The sequence below is a fragment of the Cornus florida genome, unplaced genomic scaffold (assembly GCF_030987335.1).
Source record: "Cornus florida cultivar Cherokee Brave unplaced genomic scaffold, ASM3098733v1 CherokeeBrave_3.0.0_Hap2_Chr10, whole genome shotgun sequence".
Classification (NCBI taxonomy): domain Eukaryota; kingdom Viridiplantae; phylum Streptophyta; class Magnoliopsida; order Cornales; family Cornaceae; genus Cornus; species Cornus florida.
Genome location: NW_026775580.1, coordinates 100,146,879 through 100,171,280, shown reverse-complemented (window position 1 = coordinate 100,171,280; position 24,402 = coordinate 100,146,879). Strand labels below are relative to the sequence as shown.

Below are 24,402 nucleotides of genomic sequence, written 5' to 3'. Positions count from 1 at the left end.
AACTTGTCTCCTGAAGCATATATATATATATATATATATATATATATATATATATATATATATAAATGTGAAACAGCTATACTCAAATTAATCTATGATATATATATTGTCTAAAATGAGAATTAATTAGCATCTATTACAGATAGTTAGTTCATTAAAAGCAATTGATCAAACCCCAACATTCAAACCACAAAATAAGCTAGTCTAGCTGCTAAAGCATCCATGCCTGTCCTTGCAACAACTTTATTCTATAATAATAATAGTATTGGACTAAAATAGTACCACCCAATTCATCATAAAAACCTTTTAATTTCTACCCTAATAGCTGCTAGTTGGTGGAATAGCTGCATACTGTCTGTCCACAACCTCAATAAGTTTGTTCGCAATTGCACTAGCATACACTGATGAACCTTCACATAGCTGCAACATAAACAAAACACAAACTGTCAAAAACACCTACACCACATTTGCTATATATATTTCAATGAAATTGGGTGATGAAATTGAAAAATTACCCACCTTGGTGTTGAACAAATAGCTGTAGTAATCGCCAATGTGGCCACCGGCAACATGGTGCAGATCCAACTGGAGCTCGTCGAGGACCTTTGACACGAACATCAGGCAATTAATTCTTTTTTGCTGAATAACCTTGATGGTTACTTCGTCGTCAATGATACGAACATCGACCTCGGTGTTCTTGGACTTCCTCTGAAGCCATGAGCTCCTTAATGATGAACCACTGTAGGACTGGTCTTGATCACCGCCAGTGGGCTTTATGTTACAGCTCTCTACATCTCCAGAACCAGCATCTTCTGTCTTGTGCCTCTTGCTCCTGTCCCTGACACATCTCTTCTTCTCCACCAGGATTTTTAGCTCATTCACTGTCCTAATCAGCTCTTTGATGTAGTCAATAGCTTCTCCAACTACTGATGCTCTATCAATCTTAGTTGTACTCATACCAAAACACAATAATGTTGAAAATGTCAAACAATTAATGAAAACCAATTAATATACACACATATATATGTAGTTGTTCATCAAATTAAAGTGGCAAGCTATATAATTATGTGTGAGTGTAGAGAGAGAATATATACCTTGGTGGGATTGGGAACCAAACTCCTTAAGGCCTTGTACTTTTGATTCAAGTGGTCTCTCCTTTGCCTCTCAGTGGCAAAATGTTTGGTACCATTGTTTCTTTCTTTAGACATACAATTCATATCCCTACTAAAAACCACAACCCCATTATCAAACTGTCTCCCATCTGCAGCATCTTGATACACTCCTCCTCCATTGGCCTCCCTCTCATCCACTCCACCAAACAAAGGGTAACCCCTTGAGGCTCTCAAGTTATAGTCATGTGGTAATGATTGAAACAATTCTCTGAACAAAGGAGGCTGTGGAGGGAGGTTCAAATGCAAGAGAGGATCAAACAAAACATTCGACACAGACGCATTGTCTGCAGCTGGAAGGTCACCAAGAAACCCTAATGTGGACTTGGGGTCCCCGGGATTCGCGAAGGAGATGGATGAATTGGGGAGCAAAGTGGACCTAGGTAAGTGGAGAAGGTTGAGGAGGTCTGGTGTTGGAGGGTATGGAGTGTCTGGTAACGAGGAAGAATTGAACCCACCATGTTGATGTTGATGATGATGATGATGCTGATGCAATTGATCAACATGCTGCTGCAAATGCTGCTGATCCTGGTGATGAGGATTGTGTTGGGTGTAACTCATGTCCTGCATTTCCTGGACATTACTGGTGTCCCAATTGGACTGATGATGATGGTGATGATCATAAGATAAAACCTGGTGGTTGGAGTCATTTCCCACTTCTTGCTGCATCAAATGGGTGTCACTGCAATGATTGTTGGGGTTGGTGTTGTAGCAGTGCTCCATGTCCAAACGACCCAGTTGCTGTTGAAGCTCCACATCCATGGCAGCCGCGGCGGCCGCGACTCCGTTGGCGGCCTCTGAAGCAGTCTGATCTTCTTGGTAGGGATTTGGGTGATAAGGGAGCTCTTCCATGGAGAAGCCAGCAGTGGATGAGTTGGGCATGGTTTGTGAAAAACCATTCTCAGCCACCCCTTCTTGCATAGAGTTGGGATCAAAACAAGCACCTTCTTCATACATTTTTTCGGATCACAGTTTTTGTTGGTCTTTTTCCTTTATTTTGGGTCTTTGTCTCTGCAGTCTGCACCAGTTAAAGAGAAACAAAAGTGGCATAAAGATGATCAGGACAAGAATTGACACCAGAAAGAATTCAAAAAAAAAATAAAAAAGCATGGGTATGCGCGCAAACAAGTTTGTGAAAGAAAGTGCCAGTTGGCCTTTGTTCACAGATTGATCTTTTTCAAACACAAGCCTAAAGACTAACCACCATATCAATTAATAATTTGTACTTTTGGAGAAAACCCAAAAGAGATTACCATAGAAACAACTGTATAAACTTGAAGATGATTGAGAATTTTAGAGAGAGAGAGAGAGATGGGGGAGGGGGATGAGTCTGGGAATTGCATATAAAGGTAGGCTAGGTTGGGTTGTGTTGGGGAGGCTGGAAGTGAAATTGTTTAGGGGGAATTCCAAATTGGCACCCAGCAGCTAGCAGAGTTTGTTACTGAGATTCCAATCATTGGGGCCCACTTATAATCTCCGTATTTCTGATACATTATGCAGCCTGATATGCACTGACCCCATTGTTTTCTCCCTCATCATTTCTTTGCTCTAAAAAAATCTCTCTTTTCCTGTATTGTCCACAGCTCTTATGGATAATTACAGAAATACCAACAATGAGTTCTTTGTGCTGAGAAATTATTATATGAACCAAGTCCATACACCTCACTTGCTGAGTTGGTGGACTGCACCAATTACTTCTAGACATATGTAATAAAAAATTATTTTTATATTCAATTTGTCACGTCAGCTTTGCAACATCTCTCCCCTATTTCAGCCTTCTCATTCGGCTCCATCTATCTCCTTCTCCTTCTCAACTCTGAACTTCCCCTCTCTCTCTCTCTCTCTCTCCGACTACAAACTACAAACTACAAAAGCTACAACAATCAGAAGTTCAAAACCCATATATTTCACTCTCCCTCTCATACATCTTAGTCGGAGAACAAGATTTGGGACTCTCTTCGATTCGTACACCTACTCTTCTTATGTTCATCTTTGTAATCATTTTATCCCAGTATTATAATGATTTTTGAATATTCATCAGTCTTTTTTTTCTTTACCTAGAGCGACTATGTCTCATCAGATCTGTCATTGTAAATCAATATTCTTGTCCCATTTTTTTGCTACCGTTGAAGAATTCGTTCTAATTTTCCTTCTTGGATCATTGGGATTGTGGGTTTTTGTGCACAAATTAGGATTGTTGTTTTTGGGTGAAAATTTAATCCTCTATACAGCTTTATCTACTATATTCGTATCTGGGTTTCTTTCAACTTGATATAAAAACCGATTGAAAATCCCAATTTTTTTCTGTGATTTTTTGGTGTTTGATTTGGGGAGTCTGTCTGAAATATGGTTACAGTGAATGTTGGGATGCTCCATTATGTGTTGGATCATGTATTTGGTGCATTTGTTCACAGAACAAAGTCCTTATCTTCTTCTCCTTCTCCTTCTCCTTCTGCTTCTTTTTCTTCTTCATCTTTGTTGAACTTGCTCTCTCTCTCTCTGCAACTACAAACTACAAAAGCTACAAGAATCAGAAGTTCAAAACCCATATATTTCACTCTCCCTCTCTCTGCAATTGCAAACTACAAAATCTACAAGAATCAGAAGTTCAAAACCCAATAGTCTCTCTCCTCTTTCTCTCTCTAAAACGATGGTGAGTTACAAGGGTCTGATTCCCCGGTTGTGGCCATGAACCAAAGTACGAGTCCACCAAGGACATCCACCGCCGGACGATGCTGAAGAAGAAGCGCGTGGCCGCGAGTGAGATCTACTCACAGGACCGCGTAGGGGCATATTGATCCCGCGATTCTCAAGTTAGCAGTTGCAGAGAGAGAGAGGGGAGGGACAAGCTTGAGAGTTGAGAGACAGCGGCTGAAGCTTGCGAATGGCGAACCCGGACTGGAACAGCGGGCGATGGAAACTGAAAGATATGGGTTTTGATTTTTTGAACAATCTGAAATAATATGCCGATATGGGTTTTGAACTTCTGATTCTTGCAGACAGATAGATAAACTGAAATATATGGGTTTTGAACTTCTGATTCTTGTAGTGTTTGTAGAGAGATGTTGCAAAGCTGATATGGCAAATTGAATATAAAAATAATTTTTTATTACATGTAATTGGTGTAGTCCACCAACTCATCAAGTGAGGTGTATGGACTTGGTCCATACAATAATTTCTCCTTTGTGCCACTAGTACTATCCATTCCCTAGCCTTATCCAACCTGTTACAATTGATAAACTTGAATTTCTCATTCAATTGGTACATTTCTTTTTCTTTTTTTCCAAAATGTCATTCAATTGATAACATTTTATTCATGTTAGTTTCTACTTATCAAATTTCTAGTGAAATATTCACGTACTTGAAAATATAAAGAGTAACGCGTATATAACAACGAAGACACCAATTCCATCATCTTCTATTTCATAATTGTGCCTTCACATTATAGCTTCTTTTAAAAAGAGAGAAGGCATTTTCATCTAAAAATCATAGTTCATACCTTCTTTTATGATATCGAAACCTTGAACATAGGTTATGTTTTTATTTTTATTTTATTATCCTCCTTTTCAGTCCCATGAAATGGCCATAAGTTGTCACATGATAATCACATTTTTGCAGGTAATGTGAGTATAGTTAGAGATTAAATAAAAAAGATGTTTCTACTAGCTCATTGCTTGCGCAATATGCACCCTCCAATTATGTGATACATTATATATTAGTATGTGTATAATGTACATGTAATTATGTATATAGTACTCAACAAATAGTATAGATATGATTGTTTCTACAGGTTGAGCTTTTGTTTTTATTTTTTTCTTCTTTTCTTTATTTATTTTCGGTTTGGAAAGAAAGAACAGAGGCCAAACAGGAAGAGTATTATTTGCAAACAAATTAATCAAAACACGATAAATTATTACAAGGTTCCAGTCAAGATAAATTTTAAATAAAATTCACACATTTATTTACGTGCAGAGTTTAACTAAACTTTTATCATTGCACCAAAATTCAAATGGTGCAAAATTTTTCCTTTAATCAAATATTGGATTTAGGAAAGAGCACAACATTTTGAGTCCAAGGTCATAAATGTAAATTCATGTTAGAACAGACAGTTCCCTTTTATATATTAAACACCTGCTTCCCTGTACTAGAAGTCATATGCAACCGAGTGTGACCAAGTCTTATTTACTGATTTGACAATGCCGCCAAGAGTAGGAACCTCTATGATTTCAATTCTCCCTGAATTCACCAACTAAGATTATGACTTATGAGGGGGAAAAAAAGTTCTTTGGAGAGTGTATTGAATTTTCCATTTATGCTAAAAAGCAACTATTTAATGTTAAATAATTGAAATCACAATTTAAGAATTAAGAGGTCAAACCCTACTTTTTAGCATTAAAAAATTTGAGAATACTTTGGTCTAGAATTTTAACCAAAATTTTTAACCGAGCATGATTTATTGATGTGATATAAGAAAATATGAGTCTCACCTCCTTATGTTTCACGTATTCACCGAATTAACAATTTTAGGCCAAGCATTTTTCAAAAAAAATTTGGAGCCAATGGTATATCTGTAATTAGGTGGAACATTTATATCACACAAATTGTGGATATTCTCCCAAGGGTATTCGTTGAGAGCTGCAACTGTGTTCTTTTTTATCATCTAATTAACAGTCAGTTGTGGGTCCCACTAGTCAGTAACATTCTCCATGCAAACCGCCCGCCCAAACTAACTTAAACAACCGCTCAACCTTCAATTAGGAGATGCATTTGTTTTTTAAAATGAAAGAGAGAGAGAGAGATAAAAAAATAAATAAATAAATTTACTAGGGATAAAAATTAAAAATAAAAGTAACACAAGCGAGTTAGTTGGGGTTTAGATAGAAAATAAGGTCATGGAAAGTTTGTGTTACGGATTTTTAATGTTCTAAAACAGAGAAACATGGAAACAATACTGTTGCACTAATAGACTCTGATTCAAAATTCTGAAATAAAAGTCTAAAACCCATGTTGCATGTCCTAATTTGATATATATATATATATATATATATATATATATATATATGAAAATATGATCAATTCGCGCGCATTTGGATGATTCAAAATTGCTAAATGTGAAACTTTCTTTTGTACGAGTACTTTGTGTCATTGCTTGTATTTTGTCTTGAAAAGAAAATTATTAAGCATTAAGAAGAAGAACCACATACAGTCACTAAAACGGGAAATAAAATGGCTACAAAAAAAAGGTGATAAAACTTGCTGAATGATTTCATTTTTTCGTGGGTATGTGTTTTTATTATATATGCACGTGGTTATATATGATTTAATTAATCAAAAGTGTGAAAATCAATATATAATAGATGCATAATATGACAGCCAAAGGATCGACTAAGCATTTTAAACACCAGCGATACCTTCTAACCTTCTGTTATCTCATAAATATATAAATGTTAATGAACCACATGCATTTAGCCAAAGTGCCAGGAATTTCACATGGGCTTTTGTTGTTTATGTTGCTTCCCAACCATTCCCAAATTAATTCCACTTCGAAATATTTAAATATTAAAATTACATCTTCTTTAACATTTTAATATCTTAGAGTGGTTAGTTTTTAACATGGCCGGTATCAGAAACGACGACTTACATTCTAGGATTTTAAATTATAAAGTACCTCTGATTAAGTTGAAGTTAATTTGATGTACATTGATAAGTATTAGAGGTTGTAGAGACTATTTCACTTAGAAGGATTATAAGTCGCGTGAAGATTTTGGCTATTGACCATATTGAACCGGCTAGTTCAAATTTTTTTTTTCTTGAACTAGTTGGACGTGATTGTAATCCTAATTGAACCAATTGGAAGTGATTATAACTCTAATTGAACTGTTTTTAAGTTTTTTTTGAACCAGTTTATCTATGCTGGAAATTTGAGAAAATAAGTTTCAACTTGGCTTTCGACTTTTCGAAAGGCTAGAATAGTGGGGCAAGTTGTGTTCCTTTGTATGAGACTATTTATACCAACCTTAATCAGACATTAGGTGGGTTGAAAACACTGTATGATGTGAGACACAAGGTGATTTGTGAGCAAATGTGAGTGAAGAGAGACAATTGAAGGATAATTGTATGAGAATTGCGGGTGCATTTATTGTTAAGTAATTTTGCATGTGCCTACACGAGAGAGAGAGAGAGAGAGTTGAGAGTTTGAGAGTGGGAATTTTTCATTATAATCATTCATACCTCTATAAAAGAACTTATTCGGTACGCTTCTTGGACATAATCTTAAGTTTTGGGTGAATCACGTATATTCTGTTTCCTTGAAATTGTTTTCTTTTTAATTGCTTCCTCAAACATTGTTATTTTAGAGTTTTCACCACAACTGATATCAGAACATCCGGCAATTTATTTTTTCCGATAACACTAAGTTCATTCTCTAACTGCATTTGTGCCGATTGATAATCTAAAGTTGTATCAAAGTTTTGGTTATAGAAGGTCTTGAATTAAGTCTACTTTTATGCATTTGACATTTTGACCCCTAAATTGGTGTGGAAACTCATTTTCTTATCTTGATATGTTCTGTTTGTCTCATTACCTTCAAAAAAGCAAAGTTATATATGTGGTACACTTGATACTATATGTTAGGTTCCATCTGATAATCTAACAAACAGATTGAGCACCAACATCCTCTAAGGTAGCAATTCCTCTAAAGGTTGAGTAACTTGACAAGGCAAGAAATGCAAGTGTATGAACAAAATGCTCTTTCCCTCTCTCATTTGGATAAGTATATATGGTTTGCTCAAAACAGATCATTATATTATATTAATTTAGAAATAGTAAGATTACGTGTTAGTTAATCTAATACTAGATGTTTGTTAATCTTGAGTAATATTTTTGTTAATCTCTCTCATGGATATTCTGTTGTTATGCGGTTCTTGAAAATTAATTGTTATAATAATTAGTTTCCAAAGTTCATGGATTGACAGAGAGACACGTTTCTTGAATTGAAAATGAAGTAGTTAAAATATGTCCAACGTTCAGTTTTGCAGGCATCAAACTTGATGGTCTTTAGGAGGCAAGCTAGTTGTGTGCCTCCCTCTTCTTCTACTGTCTTTGTTTAACAAGAAAAGATGAAGTATGCGTCTCTTGCTTCATATTTGCCTTTCCCACTCTTCTCCAACAAACATTCAACTCTCTCTCTCTCTCTCTCTCTGGGAGAGTTTAGAGATCGTTACGTCTTTCGTGCGGCTCAAAACTTCTCTAACAAAAAAGTTATTTAATTGTCTATCCTTGTATTTAAAGTCAAGTCAACATTGTCAACTTTCTTGACTTTCAGGAGGGTATAGTAAAAAGGACAAATCCAATGCACGAGACTCCCATCATCACGGCATCTAGGGAGGGGAGATGCAACTTTACTTTCACGTTGTTTCTAAGGATTAAGCAAGCATCAACTGTGTATCTAAATCTTCTACAACTTGAAATTCTGGACATTGAGAAATATGCAATTAATGTCAACTCTTCCATGAATCCCTGCAAGTTCCAAGCAGTGCTTCCCATACAATGGCACTGGTCTCAACCAACGTACAAAAATGGGACATAATTCAAAATGTGTCGTATACTTCGAACCTCTCATATGCCGGCTTAATTTGCACAATCTGTTCATGCAATGTCTGCAAACTTCACTCAAGCCTTTGAACTCCATGATTGAATCAAAAATAATTCAAGTCTGAGAATTTCGAAAGGGATTATTCATTCAGAGGAGTGCATAAAGTTTCACAAAATATAAACATTCCTTTTTTTTCTTTCTATTTTTTCATCCTACACTTGAATAAACTAAAGGTCGAAGGAACCTTTAACATCATCCAGGTTCTCTCCCATTGATAACCTGCAAAAAGAGTTTAACAGTAAATGGAGTGGGTCTTCAAATATTTCTTCAAAGTTTAGTAGTGACAAACACATAATTGCTACAATTAACAAGTCAAACAGACTAATATCCTCACATACAATCACGAGAGCAAGGCGAAGCTGAAAGGTAAAAGACGAAAAGAAAAAGAAGACAAAGTGACAAGGTTGAAAGACACTGACATGGTTTAGTATGCTCAAGACTGAACTCTATTGGCTTCTTATTCGAGGTTTGCAGTTCACTCTCTGACCAGGGAACCTTACCTTTAAAGATTGAAAATTAAAATCTTATAATCTCTATCGCTAATTTAGAAGATTTCAGGACTAAACACATGCAACATAGTTTATCATTTATAAATATGTTGCCAACTTATGAGCACTAAACAAAATAACACCAGAAAGTCCACGAATGTTTTTTGTCACCACTAAAAAATCAAAAAGATTAGGTCAGTCTCTACTGTTTTGTCTTCACCAGTAGATGAGCTGATTGTATAGGTTTGAGTGATCTGTCTACTTGTGTCAATTTTAACCTCACTGTATGGGCTTATGTATTGAGATGAAAAATAAATACAGAAAGCCCAGGGGCATCCCCAAGTTGGAAGGCAAAAGGACCCGACAACCTAGCAAAATACAATGATCTGTACATCACAGAACAGGGAGAGAATGAACAAAAGTCAGTGAAGCTAATATAAACATGAGCTGTGCAAAGTTCTAATCAGCTGCAATCTTTCTGATAGAACTAATAAGAGCATTAGGAGAGTTGGAGGAGTTTTGAAAACCTCGATTATTCCTCTCTCAGACTCTCTCCACAAGTAATACACAGACCAAGCGAGGAGAAGTTTGTATACAATGGTAAGCATGTCCTTGGCAGATCTGTTCCAATGGGCACAAAAAAATGAGACAACAAAGTTCAAATTTCCAGGATCAAATTGGAAAGGCCAGTCTCTCTAAGAACAAGGTCAACTAAATCAATGAAAGTATCCCCAAGTATTGAACCAGTTAAAAAACTATGCACTAACAAGATTAATTTCCTTGTCGAACAACAAATGCAGAGTAATAGGATTCATGTAGCCGACCCCAAGTAATTAGAGAAAGGCTTGGTGGTTGTTGTTGAACAGCAAATGCTCCCTTGAAGAGGCCTTTACACAGTGTAGGTCCAGCCCATTAGTGACTCTCCGTTGTTAGACATAAATAGACAGATCACTCAGATGCTGAGGAAGATAATAACGTGTAACTACTTCATGATCAGGTTGGCAAATTTTGAAACTTCAAGCACCATTGTGAAGATACTAGTAAAATTTAATCTTTGTTTGGTTTAAGGTAATCTATATAAAAAACCAGCACATTCTTTCAATAATTTGTTCCAAATCCTAAAAAGCGCACAACTTTTTATCCTTTATCAACGCCCTGAAATCTCTCACTCAATCCAACTTCAACTGTAAAAGTTTCTATATGATAAAAATGCAGAACGCCAATCAGAAATCAAACATTCAGGTTTTTAATTCGAACTTGTGAATTGCACTTGAATTTGAAATGTCAACTTTTTTAAAGACGATATCTTATGCAAAAAATCACTAACTAATTCCTGAAAACTTTAGCACAGAACTGAATTATAAGAGGTGACGCAACCACCCAAGAACCAAAATTTCTACAGCTTCAAATTTAAAGCATATGGACTCATGCTTCCAATGTGATAGAATTACAAGCTTGCTTAGATGAAATCCAGTTCTAAAGAAATCGATTCCTTTCGTTCAGTAGCTACAGTTAAAATGCATCAGCAAATTCAAAATTTAAAAACAACCATAAAATGATTTATGGAGGAAAAAATATATACCAAATAAATTGAGAAAAGCCTTGTTATAAACCTTGTATCCAGCAGTCCTTTAGGCTGCATTACCTTGATATAAAGGCTATAAAGCAAGTTGAGGTTAGCCCAAACCTTTCAAGATTGGTTTATCAAAAAGTAGGGGTGTAAATGAACCGAGCTGTTCATGAACAGCTCGGGCTCGTTCGTTAAGCAAACGAGCCGAGCTCGAGCCCAATTTCTAGGCTCATTTAGTAAACAAGCTGAGCCCGAACAACGTTAGGCTCAGCTCGTATGGGCTCGTGAACAAGGCTATAAAGCAAGTTAAGGTTAGCCCAAACCTTTCAAGATTGGTTTATCAAAAAGTAGGGCTGCAAAATGAACCGAGCTCGCTAAGGGCTCGGCTTGGGCTCGTTCGTTAAGCAAACGAGCCAAGCTCGAGCCCAATTTCTAGGCTCGTTTAGTAAACGAGCCGAGCCCGAACAACGTTAGGCTCGGCTCATATGGGCTCGTGAACAAGGCTCGTTTAGGCTCATGAACAAGGCTCGTTTATTAACCATGTATAAGTTCTTGATCCAGCCTATATGTGTGAGTCCATTACAATTATACATGATAAGCCCATTTAAAAACCATTACTACAATCTAAATAACAAAGCCCAAAAAAAAATGGCCCATATTCATTTTAAAGACCCAACCCACTTACGTTAACAAAGAAACCCTATTCTACTTTCATTGACGAAGCAGCGGCAGCCCCTCTCATCTTCTCTATTCTCTTCTTTCCTTCTCTGCAATGATTCTGAAGGTACGTTATGTGCATATATATATATATATAGCTCAACACATTGACCAACAGGCCAGTGGTCTAGCGGTACCAAGCCCCTACTTCTCAAAGAGAGGTCAGGGGTTCGAGCCTCAGTTGAAGCATATGTGTGTGAGTACCAATTAGGAAAAATAAAAATAAAAAAAATAAAAAAAGGAAAAAAGCAAGCTCAACACATTGATATATATGATATATTTGTGTTATATATATACACTAATCTGTTTTATATTATATATACTTGTATATATGTGTGTTATGTATATATAGGTGTTGTGTATCTGTGTGCGCTATATATATATGTGTGTGTGCGCTGTGTATCTAATTCAAGAAGCAAGCAGCAAAGCAGCTAGCTATTCTAAAGGTTGATTTCACTTCAAGGGCTACTTTGATAACTTCCATCTATCTACGCGAATCTGACTACACGAAAACTGCTCTTTTTTAGTGGTTTTTCGTTTATTCTTGTATCCTTTGAGAGCCTCCCCAATATATGCGCAGACGAGCCTGAACCGAGCCAAGCTCGAGCTCGTTGATTTTCTGACGCGCTCAAGCTTGGCTATTCTAGGCTCGCCCGAGCCCGAACACTTCCCTGATTGTGGCGAGCCGAGCCCGAGCATGCCAAGGCTCGGCTCGGCTCGGTTCGGTTCATTTGCAGCCCTCTCAAAAAGGCGAGGTTCATCAACTTGACACATTTGTTACCATGTGTGGGTTACTCAGTTGCTGTGAATGAGCCCCATAACAAGCCGTACTTAAGCTTCTTATGAGCAGGTTGGTTCACGAAGTACTCCTAGTTGGAAATCAACTCGATAAAATCATCTCTTCATTACCAAGGGCAGGCTAGACAAATCTCAGTTTAGTCTACCTGGGTCATATCTCCTGTTAAATAAAACGAAATCAAGCCTTTACTGACAGCCATAATATACACGATTTATCCTTTCCTTTTCCTGATGATGCCTTTATTTCATACCAACATTCAATCACTCCTTCCTTGCACAATCAATGGATATAAAAAGTGACTTCTAGGGAGCATTCTCTGTGAAAAAACAAATAGTGTTTGGGAATACATTATCCAAAACACTTATAAATATTCTCCTCCCACAGATAGATTCATTCCATAAATTTTTACCTCTGCTCACAAACACAATACAAAAAACATCAAATTCGAGCTTCGGCTAAAGGCTCTACCGCAGCAAAACCTCTACCATCAAAAAGTATATTTTGTGTCACCAAATAGAGTAAAAAGTGAATTTTGAACCTAAAACCGCTTCTAGCCAGGGCAAGAAATGGAGTCGATCTGGAGTGAATCCATATAAATCCAAGTTAAAATCAATATTTCAATATTAGGATCCATATCTGATATCCATCCCATATAAAATGAAGTCAATTGGGATTCGGAATTCGGATAAAAGACTCCTATCCCTCCTTATGAATTGTTGATCCAAGATAACGAAACATGGAAATTTAAATCTCTGTCAGCCATCAATCTTCAATGCTCCTCTCTTCCTAATAATCATCCCACTGTATTAACAAGTCTTATTCCTAGTATTCTGTAACAGTTGGTGTAAATTTCATCAAAGAAACAACAAATTCATACCAGAAAAAATAACACTGATTAGAGAAAGCTTCTAGTCAGGATTATGCAAACACTTCCAGTAACTCTACTCATGGTTTCACATTATGTATACATGTGTGTGTATATATATATATATAAAAAGAGAGAGAACATTAGATTATTGAAAATGTGTAACTTACTTGTGCATGCAATATTTATACTCTTGGCTCCTGGTATAATCTTTCTCTCCCTCTTCCAACTGATATGAAAACATGTAGAATCACATACTCAGAACAGAGAGGTAATCAAAAGGCACTGTATTTGTGAAGCTTAAAGGATTGAATATGGTGTCTCTCACCGGATCGCTCTCGTAAACGAGTTCGTAACAAGCCGGAGACAAACATCGCAAAGCGCAATTCTCCTTTGCTATAATCGAAGTTTTGCATTGCAAGCCCCTCAATCCACTTTTAAAGTTAAAAAATTGCAGCAACAAAATAACAATTAGACCAAGAATTATAACAGCCATATGGCCTTAAAATAAATTAATTGAACAAAAAGCAACAAATTTTGATTTTAAATGTTGTTTGGGCAGCGAGAAACAGAGAAGAAAAGAAAAGAACATAAAAATTAGGAAAAAATAAGGTTTTACGATCTTTTGGTTTCCAAATCTTTGTATAACACTCACTGTGTTTCATTGGGTCCCCATATAATAACGAAAATTTCAAGATTATTTTTAAAATTTCTTTTCCTATAATTTCCTAGGAAACAAACGGAAGTAATTGAGCATACCTCTCGATGTCTTCGTAACACTGGGTTTTCTTTTCTCTAATCTCAACGTCCTGTATTTCCGGAAAAGGGGCGACAAAACAACAATTAATATTAGAAAAAACCCAATGATTTACAGAGATTGTGAGTGAGAGATGTTTGATTTATAGAAAACAAAGAAAGCTTACAGAAATTGGACTGCCAGATTTTGCAAGGACTTTTTGGGGAGCAATTGAACACACGATGAATGCCCAAAAAGCGCAGAAGATAAATACTGAAATTGGGGTTTTGTGATTATGTAGCATTATACATGCCATTCGATTCAGTGTCCTGAGTCTTTGTGTGTGTATGTGTATATATAGTCAACTGATGCAGCTTCACGAGTTATCCCAGTTCTGGTGGCCTACGATATCAAAATGAAAACATAGAAGGGCATTAATGTTGTTTGATTTGTGACTTGGAAACTCAAAATCTTACCATTTCCTTTTAAAATTAGAACTGTTTTTTAAGTGACAAAATCATGTGGGTTCATAATTTTTCAAATAAAATATTAATGTTTTTTAACCCAATTTATTGGATAAGAAGAATAAAAGTATAATGAAATTTAAATTTTACCTCTAAAGATGTTTTTTTAATTTTTTTTTTTTTATATAAAGTAAGAAAGATGTTGTGTTATTTGAAACTCAATTGAGTTTGGAATCAAAATTACTTCGCATTAATTAGAGAGAGAAATTGGGCATTACCCAATAAACCTAATGGGTAGAGTGTTTAATTTTTCTATGGGGTGTGTTCGTGTTCAACCCGCCCTCTCCTAGTTTGTCCCAAAAAACCACAGAGAACCATGTTTGGTTCTAGTTTTGGATTATTCAAAAACAGAATTATATATATATATTACAATAATAATATCTTAACCCTAAAAGTAAATTTTCATTCCTTATTTGACATTCACATTCACGCATCTCGAAAACAGTACACTTTGCCACAACCTCTGATCCCCTCCACCTCCTCTCTCTCTCTCCCCCTCGGCCGTCGTGGATCCTCTCTCTCCCTCTTAGTGTTGCCTCTCTCTCCCTCCCTCCCTCGGCCGTCGTGGTGGATCACTTTTTTGTGGGTTGGATTGCTTTCTTAAGTTGTCATATAATTTAAAAATAGTATATATAATTATTAGTATGGTTATGCTTTCGGAGTCTAGAATCGGACCGAACCAAAAATTGATGTTTCAAAATTTTGGAACCAAAACTAAAATGAATTGATGAGGAACCGAAACCAAAGCACTGGTTCAGTTCGATTCGGTTCCAGTAGATTCTCTAGTTCTTTGTATGTACCATTACCAATATTGTCTCTCTTGCATATTTGTGTTAACCCCTCATCACATCACGTTTAGTGTCAAGCATCATCTTGTTTGCCTCTTCTTTTTTTTTTTTCATTTTCTCATTTATTGCTAAACTTAAGATTCAAGACTTGATCAATTTTATGTGATAATTTTTTCACTTGTTAGTTCCATATCCTCATCTCAACATGTTTCTATGTTAATTTGAAGATTGGTTTCATTGTTTTTTGGTTGATGCTAGAATCGTGAAACTAAACCATACCAAATCGTTGGTCTCATGTTCAGTTCGGTTTCAGTTTTTGTGAAATCATTAGGATTCGTTTGGTTACAATACTCCCAAATTGGTCTGTGTGCATCTACTTATATTGTACTCAGTTATATTATAAAATGAACACTCATTCAACAACTTTAAAAAAGTTATGCAACATATTTATATCCAAGATATAACATAATGTAATACATCTTATTGTAACATTATGCATAATACCACTAAATTGAGAATTTACCCATTTATATAATTGATGCGTTCAAATGCAAAGTTGTTACATTAAACAAATAACTAAAATGACAAGGGAGAGAAGTCTGATTCTAACAGAAAATACACATGTTGTGCACATGTAACACTCTGAGGCCATTCAGTATTACACTTTTGGCAAGCCAACGCCGACTATGTTTGGCATGCTTCACAAAAATTCTTTTAGCACACTCACTACAGGCTGCGAGTCGAATTGCTTAAAATTGACTCTCTTCTTTTAAAAAAAAAAAAAAGTAATACATTCTCGAATTCGGAATATACTGAATGACAGCCTCATCATATGACATCACTCATATATCATTAAGTGGGAACCAAACCTTCACTCACATAAATTTCATTTAATATCTTCCAAATTTGGATGATATATCTTTATTATCTCTTATTTATCCGAAAATTCAAGCGAAAAAAACATTACTATATATATATATATATATATATATATAATATGCCTCGACCAAAACTTTAAACACTCAATCTAGGAGATCTTATATCTAGTATCTATTGATACATAGGGTGAGGATTGCTTAAAATAATAATAAAATTAGTTAGTCTAGTCAAAATCATACCAGCTGGTTGAGTTGACCACTTAAAGTTGGGAGTCAAGCCAGTACAATAGATTAATCTCTATATTCACCAATGTTGAAAGACCAAAGTGACTCCATGCCATACCAAATCGGTGAGGCACATAATTTTGTAATTTTTTTTTTTTTTTTTTTTGGGTAAATTGGACCAAAGAGTGTATATTTTGTAGGCTATTTGGGCAATATTGGTCCAAAAGTTAGTTAAAAAAAATAATTAAAAAATCCCAAAATAGAGAAGCCGTTGTTGTGCAAAACTGCCTTGCGCTTCCAACGCTCATTTTGGTTGTCTCTTTTGAATTCGTCCACTTCCAGAAACTGGAACCTAGAGAGAAAGAGAAAGAGGGGAGGGTAATTGTTGGTTGATTTCTGCAACTCAAACCAGCATCACCAAGGTATTAATCAATCAAGAGAGAGAAAGACATATAAACAGGAGAGAGAGGGGGGGATTAGATAAATTTAATTACAAGAAGGTGGTAGGTATAGGTAGGTAGGTAGAATGGAGCAGCAGGGGAGGGACGTTCCTGGAACAAAACGGTTTATAATAATCTCTTGCCTTTTCTTCTTTTGTGTCCTAACCGGTGGTGGCTTCCTTATTGTATACGTCTTCCTACCCGATGTTTCTCAGCCTTGGTATCCCAATGCAGCACTCGTATTGATAGGTCTTCCATGGCTCTTCTGGCTCCTTACCTACATCTACACCTGCATCAAAGCCTGTTACGTCGGCCGACATCCCAACAAAGATCGGGACGCCGCCCAAACCAGGAAGCTGGGCGGCGGCAACAACGGCCAACGCCACGTCCATTTCGGGGGCGCCACCACGCTTGGGAGGGAGGCAGATAAGAATAATAATAATAATAATAACAACGGGCAAGAAGACGGTGGAGGGGACTGCTCCATTGGCTCTAGAGAAAGTGAAATTCCATTGACTTCATCGGGTTCTTGATAATGATCGTGAAATTTGGGATCATAATATAGATGTGTTTCTCGTTGCATGTGCCATATTTAGGTGCTAGTGGATGAATTATACATATGATATATGGCAACGTTTTGGCTATATGCATGTAAACCATGCATGCATGTGATTGATCGACGGACGTGATGAGACAAAATTTTAGTAAAGGAATAGACAAGTTTATTTTCAAAGGTGGTGGTGGTCATGAGCAACTAATTAATTGGAGAAGGTGGTCTCCAAATTTTGAAAATGGGAGATGATTAATTTGAGAACAATTGTGATTGGCTTTTTCCGATGAAGATCGATGATGACAACGACAGAGTGACGATGATAATGCATGTAAGTAGAATAGTGAAATAGATTTATTTATTTGCCTAGAACCCCAACAAAATGAATGTGTAAACTAATTCTTTGACGGTTTATGTGATCCAAATTTAATATTTGTAACTCTTGAGAGGTAAAAAGGGCCTTCAAAATTAAATTCCTTTATCAGTCATTGAAAAATGATACTCCTCAGTTCTCGTGAAATTTCTTTTACGTGATGCACTATCACCTATATTGTTTTTAAGAGACCAAAAAATTAAAAATTAAAAAATAAATAAAAAACCTATATTTGCATGTTTGCGTGATAGTTAATCCATTATTGCTACATTGTACTCTCACTACTCATAGTCAAAATATAGAAACTTATACTGGGGTTGTTAATTCTGTAAACGCTTTCGTAATCCAGTAGCTGTATTGCTTTTCATTGTCTTTGAGAATCCGATTTTAAACCTTCGCATTTCTAACTTCTAATTTATCATTCTTACACTGCCCAAAAAAAAAAAAAAAGCTACATAAACGGTTAGAATATGTTTATAAATCTCTTTTTTCTAATCCATTTTTCAAGATTCTATTTGTAAAGCAAACGTTGTTCTTTGGAAAAGCAGTTGCCTAGATCCATCTATGGTTGTCCTATCCTAATTTATATTATTGTTTTTTGACATTTTCATATCCTACTTTGTGTTTTAATTTTTTCAGATTTATTGTACTTTGTCCCGGGTTCGAGCTTCCAAAGTTAAGAATATATAATATGTGAGATATGAATGTTGGATTTTAGGGTAACACTCTAAATGAGATATGCCTAGCTTAATTATAAATTTATAATTACATGATGCATAAGCATATTGAAGAGTTGGAGTTAAAGCACAAGGTATCTTGATGACAAAAACAAGTCTAGTAAAAAGTGGATGAAAAAGTTGTTTTTCCTCTCAAAACAAAACAGATTACTTTATATTTATTCACTTCTACTAAAATCCACTACAAGTGTAGTCTAGAACTCCTTTTTTTTTTCTAGGTCTCTGTCCCAAATTATTCATAGGTCCTTTCTGACACAAAGTGGCTTTTTGTAGAGCTCGTAATATGTGAACCACCCTGTCTTCTTTGGAATGCCTTTGAAGCCAATATAAGTAGTATCCCCTTACAAAAGATTCTTAAACCAATTAATACATCATACAGCTAGCCATTGGTCCATTTCCAAGCCCTCTGAACCTGGTGTTATTTGGTCCACCACCACTACTTATTTTTGCCACTTTCAGGCAATCCATGCTCCATCAAATCCTAGCTACAATTTGGGATTAGCTTTAAAAAAATAGATATATAAATTAACTCAGGATTGGTTTATTTGCCCAACCTCAGGTCAACCTCGTTCATATGAAAATAAAGAAACTAGTATTGTAAATTTGGATTGAGATTTATATCGTATTTGAGCTAACCAACACTTCAAAGTTAAATTATTTGAACTATGGATTTCTAGTTCATACTTGCACTAAATTTAAAAATAAAAAATAAAAAACAAATTTGCATTCCTAATTAATATCCATTGCTTGAATGATCAAGATAGAATTTTCATTTTGTTTGATGTGTCGAATCTCAATATGAAATCGTTATCTTTTCGGTAATTCTAAATATGAAGCAGTTGTCAGTTCAGGTCTTTGTCGCATCGTATTCCTTCCAAGTTGCTTTACATATCTGTCCTTCAACTTGACACAACATAACAAAAGAAAAGTATTTGTCATTGAGATTCTTCTTCTTGTTGTTTCTCCATGTCTGATTCCAAGCAAGTATTAATATTCATATACAACCAATTTGTTAATTAATATTTTACAATGCCGACCAACAACTCTCTGCAAAAAAAAAAAGACATTTTCCCTTTCTAACGGCAAAAAATATAGAATGACAGAAATTGTTGTTAAATAATTAGTTTATACAAACAATGACTATCATCGTTATTTGATAATCAGATCTAAATTCTCTCTAGCGAATATGTTAATCACTCTACTGTATTGTGCATCCTCACACGTCTCACCTTCTCGAGTGCTACTATAACAATGAGAGAACTATCAAAGACTTATTCTAACTGCATTTTTTCATCTTTTAAAATAAAAATATTGAGAGTTCAAGTTCTCGTAGAAATAAAGAGGGTGTCTGAGTTTCCTCCAAGATAAAAATAAACAAAAAAGTAACAATAATAGAAAATTTTCCATGTCAGAAGTTCAATGACTTAGAAGTTTATTATATACATTATTTATCCGAAATGGAATAATGGTCCAACAAGTACTTAACTAACAAGCAAAGCAAACCCCAGAGGGCGATAAAAGGAGAACAACTTCAAGTGCTATGGCAAACAGAAAAAGGCCCTCCATGGCCTTGGACAATAGCACTTCCACAACCACAACTACACCCATTGACACAACCCCAAAACACTGCAAAAGCAAGAACTTCTCCGACATAGACCAAAAACACCAGCCTAAGGACTCCAACAATGAGTCTGTATTACTACCAGGCTTGCCAAACCACCTTGCACAGCTTTGCCTCTCATCCCTCCACCCTTCCCTCCTCTCCTCCGTGTGCAGCTCATGGCGACGCCTCATATACTCTCCTTCCTTCCCTCCATTCTTCTCTCTCTACGCTCTCCTCTCACCATCGTCATCGTCTATAACAAGAAACAAAGATCAAGATCAGTCAAATTCAATCGAATTCTTCGCTTTAGACCCCATCTCCTCGATGTGGAGACAACTTCCAAGTCCGCCACCGGACCCACCACTCCGCCTACTCCTCCGCCATCCGTCTTTCATATCACGAAACCTCCCAATCCAATCCCTAACGGTCAACAACTACCTTGTTCTCGTGGCTGCCACCACACACGGTTTCCTTCCCGCCCTGTCCTGTCCATTAGTCTTTGATCCGGTGTCTGGCCAATGGTTCTCCGGCCCACCACTGTCCACACCGCGCCGCTGGTGCATCACTGGCTCAGTGAATGGCACAGTATATATTGCAAGTGGGGTCGGCACACACTACCAGGGCGATGTGGGAAGGTCACTTTTGAAATGGGACATGAAGAAGAATAATGATGAGTGGAATTGGGAAAATATGGCGACACTTAAAGATGGTAGGTTTAGTAGAGAAGCTGTGGAAGCAGTTGGGTATAGAGGAAAGCTCTATATGGTGAATGTGAAGGGAAATGCAGTGAAACAAGGGGCAGTCTACGACGTTGAAATGGACCGGTGGGAGGAGATGCCGGAAAGAATGGTTACAGGGTGGAATGGGCCGGCGGCAGTGATGGACGGCGAGGATGTAATGTACGTGGTGGATGAGGCAAAGGGTGTACTAAGCAAGTATGATTTTGATATAAATTGCTGGGAAAAGGTAATGGAGTTTCCGGAGCACTTGAAAGGCGCCGAGCAGATAGCAGCTGGCCGAGGGAGGGTTTGTGTTGTTTGTGCCAACAATCAAAAGATTGTGGTGGTGGACGTGGTGGCAAGGCCAGTGAAACTTTGGGTTGTGGATCTGCTGCCGGAAATGGAAGTGGTTGCAGTTCATATAATGCCAAGGATGAGCAGGCCGGAATATTGACACAGTGTTCAAATGTCAAGAAGAGTGATGAATGAGGTAACATCATGTAGGACTCATATGAATGTATTATTCTATGTAATTTTGTGAGTATTACAGTCTGACAATGTATTAATCAGTGTTCTATGGTATACTGTGTATGAACTATGAAAAAAATTGTCTACAATAGGGCTGCATTATTTTTGGATCATCTGTAATGTATTAGTACAATGTTACTTTCATTTCTTATAAAATAAGCTTTTGTTGCCGTTTCTTTTCAAACATGCTTGCAAACTTTTTTAAGCATGCGTGATATCATTTCTTTGTCAAGCAGCAAATATTTTTGTATGTAGAGCATGCTATAGTTTCCTAAAAAGAGTTTCCACTTTATATACATGTTGTGTGTGTGTATATATATATATATATATATACATATCACAATCCACTGAAATCATATATTCATGAAATAAAGAAACTACTCTAAAGTTATAGTATGAAGTTAGCAGCTACTGTAAACCGGCAATGTCATCATCATCCACAGGAAAGTAATTTATTCATTCCACATACGCGCGCATTAATCAAGTATGGATCTTCTATGCAAAGAAAACTTGAGGTAAAGAAAAGGTTGAGTCATATTTATGAATCTAAAAGTATTAGAATGTCAATAGATGTACAACTTCATATGGACCAATATAGACAAGGTACTTGAAGGATCGATAAAGTATGGACATGCACTAACGGAAATTTTGATATTTGGGGCTCTATAATCCCTTTTTTTTCTATTTTTTTTCAGCAAGTATTTGGGGCACTATACTTGCACAACTATTTTCTCTTTTAAAAATGAAAATAATAATATAATTTTCTTTCAAAAGTACAGTCACACTCCACCATTATGCCAACGATTGATCTGTAATTTTTTTATTATAAAAATAGGTACAATGCAAGTCTACTCCATCCCACACTAATTCATGAAAAGTTGAAAATAGTATTAAATGTTTCTAATGATCACGACACATGATCAATAATAATACTTGTACAAACTCAAAGAAGCTAAACAATCGGTTAATAATAAGTCACATATAGAACTATGTGTCTACACAAAAATGGGATAGCAAGAAAAGATCTTCATAGAGATGACATCCCCTTTTTCCAAATAATAAAACTAACCCTTTTGATCATTTATGAATGTGTTGACTACCTTCATATTTATCAAATGAAGAGTGTGTGTGTTTATATATATATATATATATATATATTCAGTTTCTTACTATTGTTTCTAATTTGATGGAAACGGAAAATTAAAAAAATTAAGACCAAAAACAAAAATCAATTTGATGGTCGTCGTCATTAGTTAGATCCACCTTATACAAATTACAAAGTGATTAGGTGATTCCGCATTAAAGGGGGAAAAGAGAAGAAAAAAAGGAGATGCCCACATTGCAAGGTTTTTCTGCTTTTCATTCATTATAAAAACATTCACATCCAGTGTTGAGCCAAAACGTAAAGAATGAGAACAAATTTATTATTCAAAAGGATGGATAAGATCACATGAAGCAAAAAGCGATGCCAAATAGAAAATTAAAGCTTCTTTGGATTCTGCTGACAGAATAAATCAAAAGGGCAAGTGAAAAGGCATCTCTCAACGCAAACCTCTCTCCAACCACCCCCACCTTTACTTATTTATTCCCCCCTTTTTATCAAACTACTCACAAGTTTCCAGCTTTTCCTATTTATGTTATTCTCTCTCTCTCTCTCTCTCTCTCACACACACACACACACACACAAATTATAACCAACTTAAAGTCCATCACAATTATTACTTTGTTTTTGTCCCTATCCAATTCACTTACTGACGATTTGAAGATGTCACTGAAATCTTTTCAGAAAATATAATCCGAGAAAAAACTAATTAATAAAATCATTCAAAATTCACAGACCTAGGTGAGTAAATGAAGGTGGTCCTTTTTAGATAAGCACAATGATTCAACACCAAACTAAATGAATGAAGCAAGATGAAAATTGGCTAGGGATACCACCAAGGATCTGGCCTAATGGTATTTTCTTCCCCCATGAGAAGCAGAGGGTTCAGGTTTCCATTGCAGCAATGTTGATCGAGTGTGTAAATGTAAAAAAATGTCAACAAAAAAAATATAGGTATTTAAATTACACCCTTTCTAACCATGTAATTATTTGGAGTAGAAGGTACTTGAGATGATATATCTTTTGTTTTTTAATTGCTTGATTATACACTCTTTTTTTACTAGTGTCTGCACAAACGAACTGATAGCCACATAGATGCCAGTTGGCACTATGGACAGATTGCCACGTGACACGAAAGGATTGCTAAATTTTCCAAAGTGTTGGTAATTCAGACCGAGATCTGTGCACATTTCGATCAGAAAGCGAGTATTTGGTTAAGATAATAAAGTTGACTGATAAAACTATCACTTTCTTTAAGAAAACCAAGATCAATTAGAAGAAAATAAGGTATGACCGATCAGAAATGGAGCTCTAGATTTCTTGACCAACGAGTTTAGATTCAAGAAACCTAAAGATAATTAGGTTTCATCCATTAGAGGAACATCAAATATGCCATAAAATCCTATCAGACTTAAGAAGCTAATTTGGAGGTCTCATCCATGATTAACAGCTTGACATATTTCTTGATGGAAAATACTTTTTAACACCGAAGGGGTGCACCGAACAGGCTGGCCGAAGGATGCCTAACCGCAATGACGGAGCCAGGATTTCAAGTCAGGAGAGGCACCATGCAATATATATATATATATATATATATATATATATATATATATATATATAAACATTACAAATATAAAATAAAAAAGAAGAAGAAAAAAAAAAATATTCAAATATGCACGTTAAAAAGATGAATTTTAAGAAGTAGAAATTGAAAAAATAAAAGATTAATGAGACAACTTTAAATGGAAAAAGTTAAGAGTTTCAATTAGGAAATGAAAATTTAATTTTTTCTTTTAGGGTCCGTTTGGTTAGCGTCAAGTAAATAGAAAAGAAAAGAAAAGGAAAATATTTAAATTTTTTGTAAGTTTGGTTAGAGGGAAAGTGAAAGTTTTGGGGAAAGTAGGATTGCCGCATCTGAAAATTTTCCTCAAAACTTT

The 24,402-nt window shown here is 35.9% G+C and overlaps 3 protein-coding genes across 3 annotated transcripts; 1 reads left to right on the top strand and 2 right to left on the bottom strand.

The window, feature by feature from the left end:
* Positions 1-245: 245 nt before the first annotated feature.
* Positions 246-2,126, bottom strand: LOC132278240 (transcription factor bHLH91-like). The gene is made up of 3 exons (XM_059780044.1): positions 1,095-2,126; positions 520-942; positions 246-420 (listed from the first exon to the last, which is right to left on the bottom strand). Exons 1-3 carry the CDS (start codon positions 2,124-2,126, stop codon positions 319-321), a joined length of 1,557 nt encoding a protein of 518 aa, XP_059636027.1. The 3' UTR covers positions 246-318.
* A 6,735-nt stretch (positions 2,127-8,861) lies between these two features.
* On the bottom strand, positions 8,862-14,446 carry LOC132276358 (uncharacterized). The gene is made up of 5 exons (XM_059777748.1): positions 14,186-14,446; positions 14,022-14,071; positions 13,591-13,696; positions 13,433-13,491; positions 8,862-9,042 (listed from the first exon to the last, which is right to left on the bottom strand). Exons 1-5 carry the CDS (start codon positions 14,312-14,314, stop codon positions 8,991-8,993), a joined length of 396 nt encoding a protein of 131 aa, XP_059633731.1. The 5' UTR covers positions 14,315-14,446; the 3' UTR covers positions 8,862-8,990.
* Positions 14,447-20,004: 5,558 nt separating this feature from the next.
* LOC132276357 (F-box/kelch-repeat protein SKIP25-like) lies at positions 20,005-21,534 on the top strand. The gene has a single exon (XM_059777747.1). The coding sequence runs from the start codon at positions 20,054-20,056 to the stop codon at positions 21,287-21,289; it is 1,236 nt and encodes a 411-aa protein (XP_059633730.1). The 5' UTR covers positions 20,005-20,053; the 3' UTR covers positions 21,290-21,534.
* The last annotated feature ends 2,868 nt before the right edge of the window (positions 21,535-24,402 follow it).